The sequence below is a fragment of the Taudactylus pleione genome, unplaced genomic scaffold (assembly GCF_031769625.1).
Source record: "Taudactylus pleione unplaced genomic scaffold, aTauple2 ptg000502l, whole genome shotgun sequence".
Taxonomy (NCBI): Eukaryota; Metazoa; Chordata; class Amphibia; order Anura; family Myobatrachidae; genus Taudactylus; species Taudactylus pleione.
In genome coordinates, this window is record NW_028284904.1 from 1253370 (window position 1) to 1270788 (window position 17419).

The following is a 17419-nucleotide window of genomic DNA, read 5'->3' on the forward strand; positions in this document are numbered from 1 at the left end:
ATGCGATAACACCATACTGCTAATACCTCATGTCAGCATGATTCCATATTGAATTAGGTAATGTGAATATACAGTACGTGGTTTCTTGTCACTCATTAAAATGATGGCTAATTATAGTCATTACCAAATCTCACATGCTGACATGGGATCAATCCCCAGTACCTGTCTATTGTAACATCATTTACATTACTGGAAAGGAAAACATGCCCCAATTTAATACAAATCAGATTGGTACTTATCAAAAAAAAAAAAACACACAAAATTTGCAGATCAACAAAATAGAAATCTAGCGCACATTATGAAGCAAATGGCTGACTTAAGGCCCGATTCAGAGCCGCTCGCAAGCGGCCGCTCGCTCATTCAGACCAATGTTCGCACATATGCGCATGCGTACGGATTTTAATATGCATGCGCGAACCAGTTAGTGCGGCCGAAAATCGTTTGTTCGCTATATAGCGAATGCCTGCTATTTTGAGTGACAGAGGGAGGCGTATGTGGGTGGTAACAGGGGAAGGTGCTTGAAAACGGGGGAGTGGAATTAGATCGCAGGCGTGCCTAAAGGTCAAAACGGGCGTTTTAAGGGTGTGCATAATTAATACAGCAGCGTCATTGACCACGTCACTTGGTTTTTTTTTACTACGAACTGCTCGCAAAATAGCGGTTGAAAAAACCAGCCACAAGAATAGCGAACAGTTCATACGCTGTTCGATGTACTCGATTAATCTAATAAATAGCGGACATGACGTAGGATGCGAGCGGCCAGGAGGCGTATTTTTCAAAATTACAACCGCAAGTTTTGCTCGCTCGTTCAGACTTAGAGGCGTGAACAGACCGCAATTAGCGAACGGTTCATTTGAATAGCCACCCCTTGTTTTAGAACGAACGACCGCAAATAGCGAGCGGCTCTGAATCAGGCCCTTAGTTTTGCAGGTTATTTATTGAATAACTTTTTGTGTTAGTGACCCATAATGTTTTGTCCTGAATTGCATGCAGGCTGCAGGATTGAAAATAGACACTGATCTTTTACATTGGGACTGTGGGTTTGTAAAAGCGCCTTCCAATATAATGTGCATATGGATGGTGCAAAAGAAATACAGGTTGAGTCTCCCATATGCAAATATTCCGAAATACAGATTTTTTTTTAGCATGATTGAGATAGTGACACCTTCGCTTTTTGATGGTTGAATGTACACAAACTTTGTTTAAGGATCAAAATGATTAAAAATATTGTATAAAATGACCTGCAGGCTGTGTGAATAAGGTGTATATAATAATGACCTGCAGGCTGTGTGTATAAGGTGTATATAATAATGACCTGCAGGCTGTGTGTATAAGGTGTATAGAATGACCTGCAGGCTGTGTATATAAGGTGTATATAATGACCTGCAGGCTGTGTGTATAAGGTGTATAGAATGACCTGCAGGCTGTGTGTGTATAAGGTGTATATAATGACCTGCAGGCTGTGTGTATAAAGTGTATATAATGACCTGCAGGCTGTGTGTATAAGGTGTATAGAATGACCTGCAGGCTGTGTATAAGGTGTATAGAATGAGCTGCAGGCTGTGTATAAGGTGTATATAATGAGCTGCAGGCTGTGTGTATAAGGTGTATATAATAATGACCTGCAGGCTGTGTGTATAAGGTGTATATAATAATGACCTGCAGGCTGTGTGTATAAGGTGTATAGAATGACCTGCAGGCTGTGTATATAAGGTGTATATAATGACCTGCAGGCTGTGTGTATAAGGTGTATAGAATGACCTGCAGGCTGTGTGTGTATAAGGTGTATATAATGACCTGCAGGCTGTGTGTATAAGGTGTATAGAATGACCTGCAGGCTGTGTGTATAAGGTGTATAGAATGACCTGCAGGCTGTGTGTATAAGGTGTATAGAATGACCTGCAGGCTGTGTATAAGGTGTATAGAATGAGCTGCAGGCTGTGTATAAGGTGTATATAATGAGCTGCAGGCTGTGTGTATAAGGTGTATATAATAATGACCTGCAGGCTGTGTGTATAAGGTGTATATAATAATGACCTGCAGGCTGTGTGTATAAGGTGTATAGAATGACCTGCAGGCTGTGTATATAAGGTGTATATAATGACCTGCAGGCTGTGTGTATAAGGTGTATAGAATGACCTGCAGGCTGTGTGTGTATAAGGTGTATATAATGACCTGCAGGCTGTGTGTATAAGGTGTATAGAATGACCTGCAGGCTGTGTATATAAGGTGTATATAATGACCTGCAGGCTGTGTGTATAAGGTGTATAGAATGACCTGCAGGCTGTGTGTGTATAAGGTGTATATAATGACCTGCAGGCTGTGTGTATAAGGTGTATAGAATGACCTGCAGGCTGTGTGTATAAGGTGTATAGAATGACCTGCAGGCTGTGTATAAGGTGTATAGAATGAGCTGCAGGCTGTGTATAAGGTGTATATAATGAGCTGCAGGCTGTGTGTATAAGGTGTATATAATAATGACCTGCAGGCTGTGTGTATAAGGTGTATATAATAATGACCTGCAGGCTGTGTGTATAAGGTGTATAGAATGACCTGCAGGCTGTGTATATAAGGTGTATATAATGACCTGCAGGCTGTGTGTATAAGGTGTATAGAATGACCTGCAGGCTGTGTGTGTATAAGGTGTATATAATGACCTGCAGGCTGTGTGTATAAGGTGTATAGAATGACCTGCAGGCTGTGTGTATAAGGTGTATAGAATGACCTGCAGGCTGTGTGTATAAGGTGTATAGAATGACCTGCAGGCTGTGTATAAGGTGTATAGAATGAGCTGCAGGCTGTGTATAAGGTGTATATAATGAGCTGCAGGCTGTGTGTATAAGGTGTATATAATAATGACCTGCAGGCTGTGTGTATAAGGTGTATATAATAATGACCTGCAGGCTGTGTGTATAAGGTGTATAGAATGACCTGCAGGCTGTGTATATAAGGTGTATATAATGACCTGCAGGCTGTGTGTATAAGGTGTATAGAATGACCTGCAGGCTGTGTGTGTATAAGGTGTATATAATGACCTGCAGGCTGTGTGTATAAGGTGTATAGAATGACCTGCAGGCTGTGTATATAAGGTGTATATAATGACCTGCAGGCTGTGTGTATAAGGTGTATAGAATGACCTGCAGGCTGTGTGTGTATAAGGTGTATATAATGACCTGCAGGCTGTGTGTGTATAAGGTGTATATAATGACCTGCAGGCTGTGTGTATAAGGTGTATAGAATGACCTGCAGGCTGTGTGTATAAGGTGTATAGAATGACCTGCAGGCTGTGTGTATAAGGTGTATAGAATGACCTGCAGGCTGTGTATAAGGTGTATAGAATGAGCTGCAGGCTGTGTATAAGGTGTATATAATGAGCTGCAGGCTGTGTGTATAAGGTGTATATAATAATGACCTGCAGGCTGTGTGTATAAGGTGTATATAATAATGACCTGCAGGCTGTGTGTATAAGGTGTATAGAATGACCTGCAGGCTGTGTATATAAGGTGTATATAATGACCTGCAGGCTGTGTGTATAAGGTGTATAGAATGACCTGCAGGCTGTGTGTGTATAAGGTGTATATAATGACCTGCAGGCTGTGTGTATAAGGTGTATAGAATGACCTGCAGGCTGTGTGTATAGTGTGTATAGAATGACCTGCAGGCTGTGTGTATAAGGTGTATAAAATGACCTGCAGGCTGTGTGTATAAGGTGTATAGAATGACCTGCAGGCTGTGTATAAGGTGTATAGAATGACCTGCAGGCTGTGTGTATAAGGTGTATATAATGACCTGCAGGCTGTGTATAAGGTGTATAGAATGAGCTGCAGGCTGTGTATAAGGTGTATAGAATGAGCTGCAGGCTGTGTGTATAAGGTGTATATAATAATGACCTGCAGGCTGTGTGTATAAGGTGTATATAATAATGACCTGCAGGCTGTGTGTATAAGGTGTATAGAATGACCTGCAGGCTGTGTATATAAGGTGTATATAATGACCTGCAGGCTGTGTGTATAAGGTGTATAGAATGAGCTGCAGGCTGTGTGTATAAGGTGTATAGAATGAGCTGCAGGCTGTGTGTATAAGGTGTATAGAATGACCTGCAGGCTGTGTGTATAAGGTGTATAGAATGACCTGCAGGCTGTGTGTATAAGGTGTATAGAATGAGCTGCAGGCTGTGTGTATAAGGTGTATAGAATGAGCTGCAGGCTGTGTGTATAAGGTGTATAGAATGAGCTGCAGGCTGTGTGTATAAGGTGTATAGAATGACCTGCAGGCTGTGTGTATAAGGTGTATAGAATGACCTGCAGGCTGTGTGTATAAGGTGTATAGAATGACCTGCAGGCTGTGTGTATAAGGTGTATAGAATGACCTGCAGGCTGTGTGTATAAGGTGTATAGAATGACCTGCAGGCTGTGTGTATAAGGTGTATAGAATGACCTGCGGGCTGTGTGTATAAGGTGTATAGAATGACCTGCGGGCTGTGTGTATAAGGTGTATAGAATGACCTGCGGGCTGTGTGTATAAGGTGTATAGAATGACCTGCGGGCTGTGTGTATAAGGTGTATAGAATGACCTGCGGGCTGTGTGTATAAGGTGTATAGAATGACCTGCGGGCTGTGTGTATAAGGTGTATAGAATGACCTGCGGGCTGTGTGTATAAGGTGTATAGAATGACCTGCGGGCTGTGTGTATAAGGTGTATAGAATGACCTGCGGGCTGTGTGTATAAGGTGTATAGAATGACCTGCGGGCTGTGTGTATAAGGTGTATAGAATGACCTGCGGGCTGTGTGTATAAGGTGTATAGAATGACCTGCGGGCTGTGTGTATAAGGTGTATAGAATGACCTGCGGGCTGTGTGTATAAGGTGTATAGAATGACCTGCGGGCTGTGTGTATAAGGTGTATAGAATGACCTGCGGGCTGTGTGTATAAGGTGTATAGAATGACCTGCGGGCTGTGTGTATAAGGTGTATAGAATGACCTGCGGGCTGTGTGTATAAGGTGTATAGAATGACCTGCGGGCTGTGTGTATAAGGTGTATAGAATGACCTGCGGGCTGTGTGTATAAGGTGTATAGAATGACCTGCGGGCTGTGTGTATAAGGTGTATAGAATGACCTGCGGGCTGTGTGTATAAGGTGTATAGAATGACCTGCGGGCTGTGTGTATAAGGTGTATAGAATGACCTGCGGGCTGTGTGTATAAGGTGTATAGAATGACCTGCGGGCTGTGTGTATAAGGTGTATAGAATGACCTGCGGGCTGTGTGTATAATGTGTATAGAATGACCTGCGGGTTGTGTGTATAATGTGTATAGAATGACCTGCAGGCTGTGTGTATAAGGTGTATATAATGACCTGCAGGCTGTGTGTATAAGGTGTATATAATGACCTGCAGGCTGTGTGTATAAGGTGTATATAACACATAAATGCATTCTGTGTTTAGATTTGGGTCCAATTCCCAAGACATCTCATTATGGTATGCAATTATTCCAAAGTACGGAATATTCCGATATCCAAAATACCCCTGGTCCCAAGCATTTTGGATATTGGAGACCTGTATAGGCCAGACCCATATCTAGGATGGAAAAAATGCAGGGAAAAAAAAAAAACAGTCCGGGGTCACCCACTTAGGGTCAGATTCTGAATTGGGAATAAAGCAGCAATGAGCAAGTAACTTTTCACCTGGACAAGCCATGTAGCACTGCAAGGGGGGCAAATACATACTTTTTTTGCATGCAGGGTAAATACTGGCTGCTCTTGCATGTAGCCCACAGATGCTGGGCAGCTTTATTTTTACACTACAATTTAGATTTCAGACTGGTTTGACCTCGCACATCTAAATCTCTCTGCACATTTTAAACCTGCCTCCTGCAGTCAGTGTAGGTATGGCCATTGGTAGGTTAACCATTGATGGTACTATTGGTGGTTTGCATTGATGGTTTGAAACCACCGGCTGTAAGCAGGGCACAGCCGTCATCCCGTCCGACCCCACTGTGACCCAGGTCATCACCTTCACCTCACACATAGCCAGCAGCAGCTGGTCTCAGTGCTGTGGCTGCTCGGGCTGTCAGCAATAAGTCCTCACATGTGCTGTGTAACACAGAATGAGAGACCACCCCAGACTCTCTCCTCCTATTCCTTTGAAAAGATAGAGGGCCTGATTCAGAGCAGGACGCTATTTGCGCTCGCTCGTCCTGAAAATAGGGGTGGCTATTCAAATGAACCGTTCGCTCTTTGCGGTCTGTTCACGCCTCTATGTCTGAACGAGCGAACAAAACTTGCGGTCATTTTTTTGGAAACTACGCCCCCTGGCCGCTCGTATCCTACATCATGTCCGCTATTTATTAGATTAATCGAGTACATCGACCAGCGTATGAACTGCTCGCTATTCTTGTGGTTGGTTTTTCCTACCGCAATCTTGCGAGCAGTTCTGACTATAAAATAACCCAGTGACGTGGTCAATGACGCTGCTGTATTAATTATGCACACCCATAAAACGCCCGTTTTGACCTTTAAGCACGCCTGCGTTCTGATCTCCACTCCCCGTTTTCAAGCACCTTCCCCTGTTACCACCCACATACGCCTCCTCCTGTCACTCAAAATAGCAGGCATTCGCTATTTAGCGAACAAACGATTTTCGGCCGCACTGACTGGTTCGCGCATGCGTATTACGATCCGTACGCATGCGCAGTTGGGCAAACATCGCTCGGAACGAACGAGCGGCCGCTTACGAGCGGCTCTGAATCAGGCCCTGAGTCAGCGAACTGTCTGGCCGGCTGGGCGCCAGGGCTGAGAATATTGCACACGCCCTGGGTCCCGCCTCCTCCCCCTATTGGCAGGCAGCAGCAGCATGTTATACATGCATCGCATGGTGCATGTCACCACATTTGAGCATGGGTTATGTGAGCCCAGCCCTGTAGCTGTAGGAATGAAAGTCATTTGTGTGACCGTGTCCAGTCAGCAGCTGAAGCATGTAGAGGTGAGCAGACTGGGGATCTGCAAGTCTGAGAGTGTCAATTCCCTGTATCTGTCCACCCAACAGCAGTGAGACTACAAGTCTCAGCACACCTTGTCAGCTGTATGTGTTGTGACTTGTAGTGACATTGCAGTTGGAGAGGTGACATGTCATGGGTTGGTGATAGATAGATAGATAGATAGATAGATAGATAGATAGATAGATAGATAGATAGATAGATAGATGTGAGCCATCAATGCCTTCATCCACCGATGGTCATCTTTGTTTTAGTACTGGCCAGGCAGCCAGCCAATCAGGAAGTCGGGGGAGGGGGAAGCTGTGTTCCGGAACATGGAGAAAAAAAAAAATCACTTGGCTCTCTGCCATCGGATCTCTGCCCTCGGTGGCAAAACCATCAGCCATTGGTGGTTAACCATCGATGTTTGTTAGCCATCAATGGTCAATGGCCATCCCCTAAATCAGTGTAACATGGTTTTACCAAGGTGCACAGTTGCTTGCTCTTTCTTGCTTCATTCCCAACTCAGAATCAAGCCTTTAGAGGCCTATTTATCAAGCTTAAATGATGTAGGAACTATTGTTTCTGCATAATTTTATGAATTGTTAAGTACTAATAGCCTAATGCAGGAGATTTTACAGAAATCTTCTGCAGAAGGCTAAATAACGCTGCAGATCGCAGCCCCTATTATTAACTATGGGGACTACGATCGGAATTGGTATGAAATACCGTCAGCCGCATGGCCGGCGGTTCGATTCCCGTCAGCGGCAGCCCGACAAAAGCAGAGTGCGACGCAGCGGAAGCCCGACAGCGCTGGAAATCCCGATCGTGGATAGGTAAGTATCCACTAACCTAACCTAACCCTCCTTAGGGGTGCCTAACCCTAACTTCCCCCCTCTAAGTGCCTAACCCTAACCACCCCCTTCCCCGCTGCCTAAACCTAAGTCCCCCGGGGGGGTGCCTAACCCTAGGTCCCCCCCGGGGGTGCCTAACCCTAACCCTCCCTCCCCCTAGCCTAACCCTAACCCTCCCGGGGGGGTGCCTAACCCTAAGTCCCCCCCCGGGAGCCCTAAACCTAACCCTCCCCCCACGCGACTGTCCGCTCGCGGCGCCCGGCATCAGTACGATCGTGATGCCGGGCGCCGGTCTCCCAGCGTCGGGGAAATGCGGGCGTCTATATCTAGACGCCCGGCATTTCACCCATGCCGGGATAAGACAGTCGGGAAGCCGGCTGCCGGTATTTAGGCAGTCGGCTTCCCGATTGCCTCCCCTACGATCTGACGCCTATGTTCCAAACTCCGAAAAGCATTGTTTTTCGGGGTTCAACAGCTTAAAGCCTATGGAGGCTTTACTCGCAGGAGAGAAATCTTCAGATCCCTCTCCCGCAACATCCGGCCAGTCCCGAAGACTGACACTGTACGGATGCAGTGCCACAGTGATCGCAAAATACTTGCTACAGCGCGTATTCACGCGATACAGGCAGTTGGGACCCAGTTTTAAAACAGAGCGGGTCCTGCAGAACGCGCTGTGTGTGTGTGTTGTGTCTGCAGCAGCCAATAACTGCCAGCAGCGATTGGTTCGGGAGACGCTGCCAGCAGTGATTGGTTGCTGCGGACATAGCAGATACACACAGCGCGTCCTGCTGGCCCTCTCTCTCAACCAATCGCCGCCGGCAACGTCTCACCCATCACTGTCACTGACCGTAGACCACCACCTGCTTCCCTCCCTGCCTGCCAGCGCAGCCAGTGCCAGAATAAAAGCTACACAGCGTTGTACATGCTTGGAATCTCTGGGGGGGTTTATTTGGGGGGGGGGGTGAGTCACAGAATGGCTTCGGCTGTGCTCCCCTGCAATGACTGTAGAACTAGCAGAGGGGGCATCTCTGGATGTAAAACCAAAAGCTAATAATGATGTCCTAGCCAGGATAAAGCCACAGACAACATCCACCAATCAAAACAGGAGATTTACTTCCATCTGATCTCCTAACCCCCTACTCCGACTACTAGAGGGGCAGTGACCCCCTCTCTCCCAGTGCGGATCTGCGCTCCATCCCAGCTCTCTGCAAGCAGGAGGCCACCATCAGGAAGGAGGTAGCCAGCCCCAACTGCTATCTCTTACCCCCTTCCCTACACCCAGTACTGCCCCAGCTCCTGTCCTGACCCCCTCCCTACCCCCAGCACTGCCCCCAGAATTGCCTGCCCTTAACCCACTTCTTGCACCCCAATACTTCTCAAGCTGCTATCTACCCTTACCCCCTCCCTACCCCCAGTACTGCTTGCCCCTAGCATCTTCCTTGCCCCAGTACTGCCCCAGCTGCTATTTACCTTTGCCCCCTCCCTAACCCCAGTCCTGCATGCCCCTAACCCCCTCCTTGCCCCCCAGTACTGCACCAGCTATCTACCCTTGCCGCCCCTCCCTACTCCCAGCACTGCCTGCCCTAGCTCCCTCCTTGCCCCCCAGCACTGTCACAGCTGCTGTCTTCACCTACATGTGGCACTGCCTTTCCTTACTCCCCTTCTTGCCACAGCTCTACCCCAACTTCTCCCTGTCTATACCCCCAGCTCTACCCCAACTTCTCCCTGCCTATGCCCCCAGCTCTACCCCAACTTCTCCCTGCCTGTACCCCCAGCTCTACCCCAACTTCTCCCTGCCTATACACCCAGCTCTACCCCAACTTCTCCCTGCCTATACCCCAGCTCTACCCCAACTTCTCCCTGCCTGTACCCCCAGCTCTACCCCAACTTCTCCCTGCCTGTACCCCCAGCTCTACCCCAACTTCTCCCTGCCTGTACCCCCAGCTCTACCAAAACTGCTGCTTGCCCTTAACCCCCTCTACCCCAACTGCTACCTGCCCTCAGCACTGTCTCAACTGCTGCCTGCCCTCCCCTCCCCTAATATGTGATGGGAAGCAGAAACTATCCTTGGGACCCACAATTTTTTTCGCTCAGCGCGATCACTGGTGCCACGATTATTAATATATAGGCCCCTTAGTCGGGAACACCAGCCAAACTCATGTTTTGCATTTAGAAACATCAAAGGTGCATTAGTGCAACAAGGAACACCCCAATCTTCTCAGGTCCTCCCATTGGCCGGGATGCACTAAACGGAAAATGCGGTAAAACCCGTTTACCGCATTTTCCGTATGCATCAATCAGCTGGCCGCCGGGCTTTTGCTGGTGTTACCCTATAGAAGCCTATGTGTTTCTACCGCATCGCGCTGCTATGAGGGATCCGATCGGATCCCTCCCAGCATGCCCCGCGGCCGCTGTGTCACACTGCGCATGCGCAGATGGACTCCCGGGTCATAAACCCGGAAGTCCACAAGGCAGCAGGGATAGCAAAGGACAGCTCTTATGGGAAGAGCTTTCCTTTGCTGTACTGATCGCATATGTTAGTGCATAGGCGGTCAGTAAAATTGCGGTAAGTGGAGCACTATGTTAGTGCATCTCGCCCATAAGGAGCAGTTTAGCACCCTCTATAGTGATGGCCATCCCTGCCCTTGTGGTCGTTACCACTATGACACACAATGACGTACTTTTTAATTGGAATATACACTATAAAGTAACGTTACCACATAAAATGTCACAATACAGCATATATTTTTACAGGATATTGTTACACGTAATGTATACCTTACAGATGAGGACGCCAGCTCCCATTACGGGAGAACTGTGTACGTGTGAGGATGTCTGAATAGTGTGTTATGGGAAAAGCTCCGCTTTTAGTCGCTTAGTAAGTGCCCCATAATGCTTCGCCGCCACAGGTGGCTATGCAGGGATGGCGTGATTTACACAAGCCTAAGGAGCGGCTCCACCGCCAGCCTTTTAATTCATTTTAGAGAAGCGTTAATAGCCCCCTTTTCGCCAATGCAAAAATAAATCGGGGAAATATGGGCTTGATCCGGTGTTGTAGGCTAATGTCGCCGCTGCAAAGGCGCAGCATCTGTCGCAGGTCATTCGATTATCGCAGTCAACTCTGTAAACATCGGCATAGCATACAAGTCTGAACCAGGCACCAATGTTACCTAACTTGTAGAAGTTACAACAACTATTATAAACAAATAACAGACTGTAGTGTAGAATATATAAATGTAAAGTTTTCTTTCCCTCTCCTCTGGCGCATGATGAGGCTGATTCACCCCCTAATGCGGGGGAGGGAGGGATCCTGTTGTGGAGCTGTTCCCCAGCAGCGGAGGAGTCACGTCACGTGTTGCCTTGGCAGATGAGCTCGCAATCTATGATGATACATACCACGGAACGGGACGCCAGCGTACTTGCCCAGGTTCTCCTCCAGCCGGCCGTAGTCCACCTTCTCGCCGGTGGTGAAGGGTGTGGAGATTGGCGGGTAGATTCCCGAGATGTCCAGGCTCCGGTGCATGTGCCGGCTGGTCGCAGCTCTGTAGAATCCCCGGGCCGGGCGCAGCGCTCTAGGCAGCTGCAGCAGCATTGTGTGCAGCGCTGTGTACCCGAGCAGCTGCTCTCACTCAGGGGGTCGCCGGGCATTAATCATTAATAGAGGCCTCCTATGTGCAGCAGCACTTCTCCTGGCTTAGGCCTACACTGGGGATTAGCTGCCGCTTCCAGCAGCTTCTATTACTTATTATCACTGAGTTAAGTATTCTAAGGGGTAAATATACTGAAGTGAGAGTTTTTATAAGTGAGTTTTAAAAGTGATGTTGCCCATAGCAACCAATCAGATTCTACTTAGCCCCTTCTAGAACATAATAGCTACAATCTGATTGGTTGCTATGGGTAACATCACTGGGCAACTTTTAAAACTCTCACTTTAGTAAATGTACTCCTAACAGTTCTTCAGTCATCATTGCGTTTGAATTTAGCACAGCCATATGTACTACAGTGATTGGGGAGGGTTTACCTTTCTTCTAGCAATGTAGTATTATATATCCTGTAGTCAGTGTATATACACATCAGCTCAGTCATTCTGGTTCCCAATTATTGATGAATTTTAATTCCCTGGGCTGAATCAATTCATTGGTATATACTCACTCCAGGGGCGGGATGTACTAAAGGGGAAAATGCGGTCAAACCCCCAAAAATGCAGTTTTGGGGGGTTTTACCGTATTCCTCAAATGTACTATGCACCAGAATGCTTTGCATCCCTGGGTAACGCCACCTTCAGGTGGTGTGACCCAATAGAAGCCTATGGGCTTCTTATCGCGGCGCTCCTGGTTGGGAGGGATCCGACTGGATCCCTCCCACGAGCCCCCAGGTTCCGGACTATAGACAGTCAGTAATTAATTAGACAATGTCTAGATAGAAACCAGATGTTAGACAGTTAATTAGACAAGGATAAGAGTGCGACACAGACAAAAGTCAGACACACTAAATTTAGACATGTAAAAAGTTCGACAGGTACAATAGATCGATGGTCAAAAGTTCGACATGAAAAAGATCAACACAAAAATGGTCGACATTTTTTTGTATTATTATTTTTTTAGGGTTAAGCACTTACTGGAGGGTTAGGGTTAGGCACTTACCCCCACGGTTAGGGTTAGGCACTTACCCAGACGGTTAGGCACCAGGAGGGAGGGTTAGGCACCAAGGGGAGGGTTAGGGTGAAGATTAGGGCTAAAAACAAATAATTGTCGACCATTTTCATGTCGAACTTTCGACCCTGACGACCTTTTGTACCTGTCGAACATTTTACATGTCTAACTTTAATGTGTCTGACTTTTGTTTGTGTCTAACTTTTTTCCCTGTCTAACTATTGACTGTCTAACATCTGTTGTCTATCTAATTACTGTCTCTCTCACATACCACATCGGTGCCCCCGTGGTACGCGGCCATCTGCGTATGCGCAGAAGGACTTCTGGGTGTTCAATCCTGAAGTCCCTCTGCCCGGCAGCATCACAAAGGACAGCTCTTATCGGGAGAGCTGTCCTTGTGAAATTCTTGGTACATACTGCGGTAATGAACTGCGGTATGTACCCGGACTCAGGGGGGGATGTAAGCGATACTTAGTACATCCCGCCCCAGGTCTTTGCAGAGTAAAATGAATAGGGATAAACAGGAGCAGGACATTATTGTATACTTACCTACTTTTGAAAGAGGGTTTCAGGGATATTGAGAAAGCAACACCTATGCGCGCGGCGCTGAAGAGCGAGTGTACTACACCGATGCTGTACATTCTGCTCTCTTATCAGATACATACCGGCGATAATATTGTCAACACCGATGCCACACAGGGATTAGCTTAACACGTTTCGGACTTTGTAGTCCTTCATCAGAAGCATCACTTCTAATGAATGCTTCTGATGAAGGGCTATAAAGTCCGAACGCGTTAAGCTGAGGATCCCTGTGTGGCATCGGTGTTGACAATCACCTGACCAGGAGTGAGGAAACAAGTTTCCGGGACTTGTGGATACCTACTCCAGTTAAATCCATCATGGAAGGGTGATTGTGAAAAGACCGTTGGCCCTGTGTTATGCACCTGGGATATGGTGATATATGTTTATTTTTATCTTTAAAATGTGAGTGCATTGTTTGAATACATTTGTTATTTGATAGAAGACAATATTATACTATGTGGCTCTATCTTTAGTCTTTTTGAGATATAAAAACGTTATTTGAAGGTCACCTATTTAGAATAAAAGACAATAATATCTATGGAAGAGGAATAATTGGAATTTCTGTGTAAGAGAACTTATAGAAATTGGTGGACACTTAGCACAACTTCATCACACATCCTTAGACACACAGGCGCTTATATTGCCATCAGTATGCTGGAGAGTGGTGGCCATTTTCTTGTAGCACACGGTCTGCGTATTCTTATCCCCAGTGTTTACTACATGATGGGAAGAGAGTTATGGCGTCATCACCGTGTTGCGCCCGGACTCTGGGAGATTGCTAGCCACTTCAAGCTAGGAGTCGGAGAGATTACCACCATTTTAGGGAGTCTCCCGGGCATTCAGGGTGGGTCACAAGTGTGCCTCACGGTGCAAATCCGTATTATTGGCAAACATGCATATTAAAATAAAATATAAACAGAATTCTACTTCATAGTTTGGCAGTAATGTGCAGGATCGGACTGGTCCACCGGGATACACACTCCTATCCTTTTCTAGGCGAGAGCCATGTTCTGTCCCTGTCTAGTGGCTGGTCACACCCCTTCTGGTGGCAAGCCACGCCCTTTAGCAATGTGCGCAGACGGTATTTCATGGGACTTGTCACTGTATTCCCCCAGTGGGCCCTTCAACCTGTTTTATTGACATTAAATAAGTATAAATCAATATGAATATAAAGAATTTAAATGTTTGTTCGATTGATCATGTCGGTAAACTGCCATGATTATAATTGGGCATGTAACAGATTATGCTGTTTGTTTAGCCTGAATTTAACCAGCATATTAATACAGCGCCACGCACAGCGGGCTCCTCGCTTTACCCTCCCCTCAAGCGTTCAAGGCAGGTAGAGTCACAGCAAGTAACCTGCGCAGTTATTTGAGGGTTATGACCAATGCAATGTTTATATACCATGTACTTGTTATACATTGTCTTGTACTGTAAGTCACTTAGTGTTCACTCTAGGGAAAGAGCACATCTGCGTGTGCTCGAAAAGGGGGCATGGCCAATGAATAGGGGCGTGCCTTTAAGACACGTCCCCTTTTCATCACTGTTGGGGGCGTGCCCGGGACTTAAGGACATGTCGGGCTGCCCCCAACCGCAGCTATCAGTGTGAATGGATGCTGGGCGCATGTATCCATTCACCCGCGGTTACCGCTACACGGACACTGTGACCCGTGGGTGGGAACGTCACCTGCAGTGTGTTTCAGTGGGGCGCCACGCCGGAGGGCATGGTGCTTTTTGCCTTTTAGAAATAGGGCAGGGCACGGCTCCCCGTTAAAACAGTCTAGCGGGAACGCTATCGCTGTTCTCTTGTACTGCTCAATTATTTATATTTTTTTAGGCGCTGCGGAACCCTTATGGCGCCATATAAATAAAGGAGAATAATAATAATAATTGGTTGGACACCAATATTTTTTCTGTGACTCCAGCAGTTCAGTGAAAGTGCTGGAACCATCAGTAGCCACTGACCGTACATAGGAGAGCAGCAGTGAGTGGGTGCCACCATGCACCAATGAGAATTAAATTGTCATTTGAGGGGGATAAGGGGCATGGGTTGTGGCCATTTCCCTCTGTGACACAGTCAGGCACCCCACAATGATCGGCCACGCACCATGGGCTGTTCCGGTCATTATTAATTATACCTATCTGTTGTCAGCACCTCTAAGATAATCGGAAAAATATAGTACCTCTGAATAATAAATGTCATAAAAAAATATTTTTCAGTGTTAGAATTTTAAGGCAGAATTGTTTTTATGGGAATCGGTATGAAATACCGGCTGACGCATGGCCGGCAGTTCGATTCCCGGCAGCGGCAGCCCGACAGCGCTGGAAATCCCGATCGTCCCTAGGTAAGTACAAACTAACCTAACCCTCCTTAGGGGTGCCTAACCCTAACCTTCCCCCACAGTGCCTAACCCTAATCCCCCCCTTCCCCGCTGCCTAAACCTAAGTCCCTCGGGGGGGTGCCTAACCCTAACCTTCCCCCGGGGGTGCCTAACCCCCCTTCCCCTAGCCTAACCCTAGGAGATTGAGATGTGGTGGGGGAGGTGAGAGTGAGGAGTTTAAATTGTGTTCTATATGGTATAGGGAGTCAGCATAGGGTTTGTAAGATTGGAGATGCAGGAACAGCAACAGAGAAAGATCAGTCTTGCCACTCCATTAAGGAGGGATGGAAAAGTGGGTGTGAGATAAGCCAGACAGGAAGAGTTTGTAATAGTCTAGGGAGAGACACATAATATTGGTAATGGCATCATGGAGGAGGAATCTTCAAATTCTAGTGATACTGGATGGAATGGATAGAAGTAGCATGACTTTTAGAGGGACTGGATGTCTGAAGTGAAGGAGAGAATGAAATCGAGGATGATGCCCAGGCAGCAGACCCAAGGAACATAGCAGATAGTGATGCTGTCAACAGTGATGGAAAGGTGGAGAGGAATGGAGACCCTAGATGAGGGAATGGGAAGATACTGATTTCAGCTTTGCATATGTTGAGTTTGCGAAAATATTGGGACATCCAGGATTATTAGGAGAAAGACAGACTCCTAAGATATGGGAGAAGGAGAGGTAAGTTGGGTGACGTTGGCAAACTGAAGGAAGCTGATAAGTTAATTGAGGGAGGAGTTATGCAGAGAGAAGAGCAAGAGGCCAAGGCCCCAAAGGACTCCAATTGGTTGGGGGGGAAAGGGAGCCAGATGTAAAAACAATGAAAGAATGGTTGGAGAGATGAGATGACTAGTGAAGGGAGCATAGTAGAAAAGGGTGGTCCACAGTGTCGTAGGCCACAAAGAGGTCTAAGGTTTGTAAGCATGGAGAAGTGACCTCAGGACTTGATGGAAATAATTTACCTTTGGCCTAGGCGGGTTGTATATAGTGGTGTAGGTGGAAGCCATATTGGAAAGGGTCAAGGTGGGAGTTATCGGAGAGAAAGCTGGTCAAGCTGTAAAAGACAAGTTGCTCAAGTAACTTGGAGGAGGAGGGTAGATATTGGGTCATAGTTAGAAATGCAGATAAGGTCAAGAGAAGTGTTTGAGAATAGGAGAGACATTAAGGGGCATATTCAATTGTGTGTGAGAATAGCAAAAAAAATACCCACACCTGCAAGGTTTTTCCTGCAGGTGCGGGTTTTTTGCTATTCTATTAGGTGCTTGGTTTTTTAAAAAGCACGCACCAGGAGGTTTTTTTTCACGCATCTCCTGAGCAAGCGTGATTTTTTTCCGAAAATCAATTTAAGGAAAAAAAAACGGGACTTGCTGACACACCAGCAGTACCCCCCCTGAGGACTAATTAAGCAATTGAAAGTATCCAATTAGCTTAATTAGTCCTTAATTACTCACCTTCCTCAGCGCTGTCTTCTGTATCCAGCGTCGGGAGCCGGCTCTTCTGCAGCAGGGTAAGTATGTCAGTGTGTGTGCTGTATGTGTGTATGAGTGAGTGTGTGGCCCCCCCCGGAATGGGCGCTGAGAGAACTACATCTCCCAGCAGCCCCCTCTCCAGTAAGAAGAGAAGAGGGGGAGCCGCAGAGACCCAAGCAGGTAAGTGACTTTTTTTTTTTTGTATTTACGCGACGCATTGATGAAAACCCCGCATCCACTGTTTTGTTAATTGAATTCCGGGGGTATCGGGAGCGCGCATACCCGCGGGATTCTGAAACTGGGCGCGAGGTTTTAGCCTCGCTAAACCTCACGCCCAATTGAATATACCCCTCAGAGTGTTTGGGAAAATGCTGGTGGAGAGGAAAAGGTTGAAGAGGTGGTCACGTTGGAGGCAGATGTTGTGGGAGAGCAATAGGCTGAAGAAGTGGTCACGTTGGAGGCAGGTGTTGTGGGAGAGGAATAGGCTGAACAGGTGAGCTTGTTTGAGGCAG

The 17419-nt window shown here is 46.9% G+C and overlaps 1 protein-coding gene across 1 annotated transcript in view; it reads right to left on the reverse strand.

The window, feature by feature from the left end:
* The window catches only part of HOGA1 (4-hydroxy-2-oxoglutarate aldolase 1), a 106493-nt gene extending 94892 nt beyond the window's left edge, over positions 1–11601 (reverse strand). Inside the window, exon 1 of the mRNA XM_088449942.1 lies at positions 11222–11601. Coding sequence (XP_088306068.1) covers positions 11222–11417 — 196 coding nt within the window. The 5' untranslated portion in view covers positions 11418–11601. The remainder of the gene's footprint in view (positions 1–11221) is intronic.
* Between the last annotated feature and the right edge of the window lie 5818 nt (positions 11602–17419).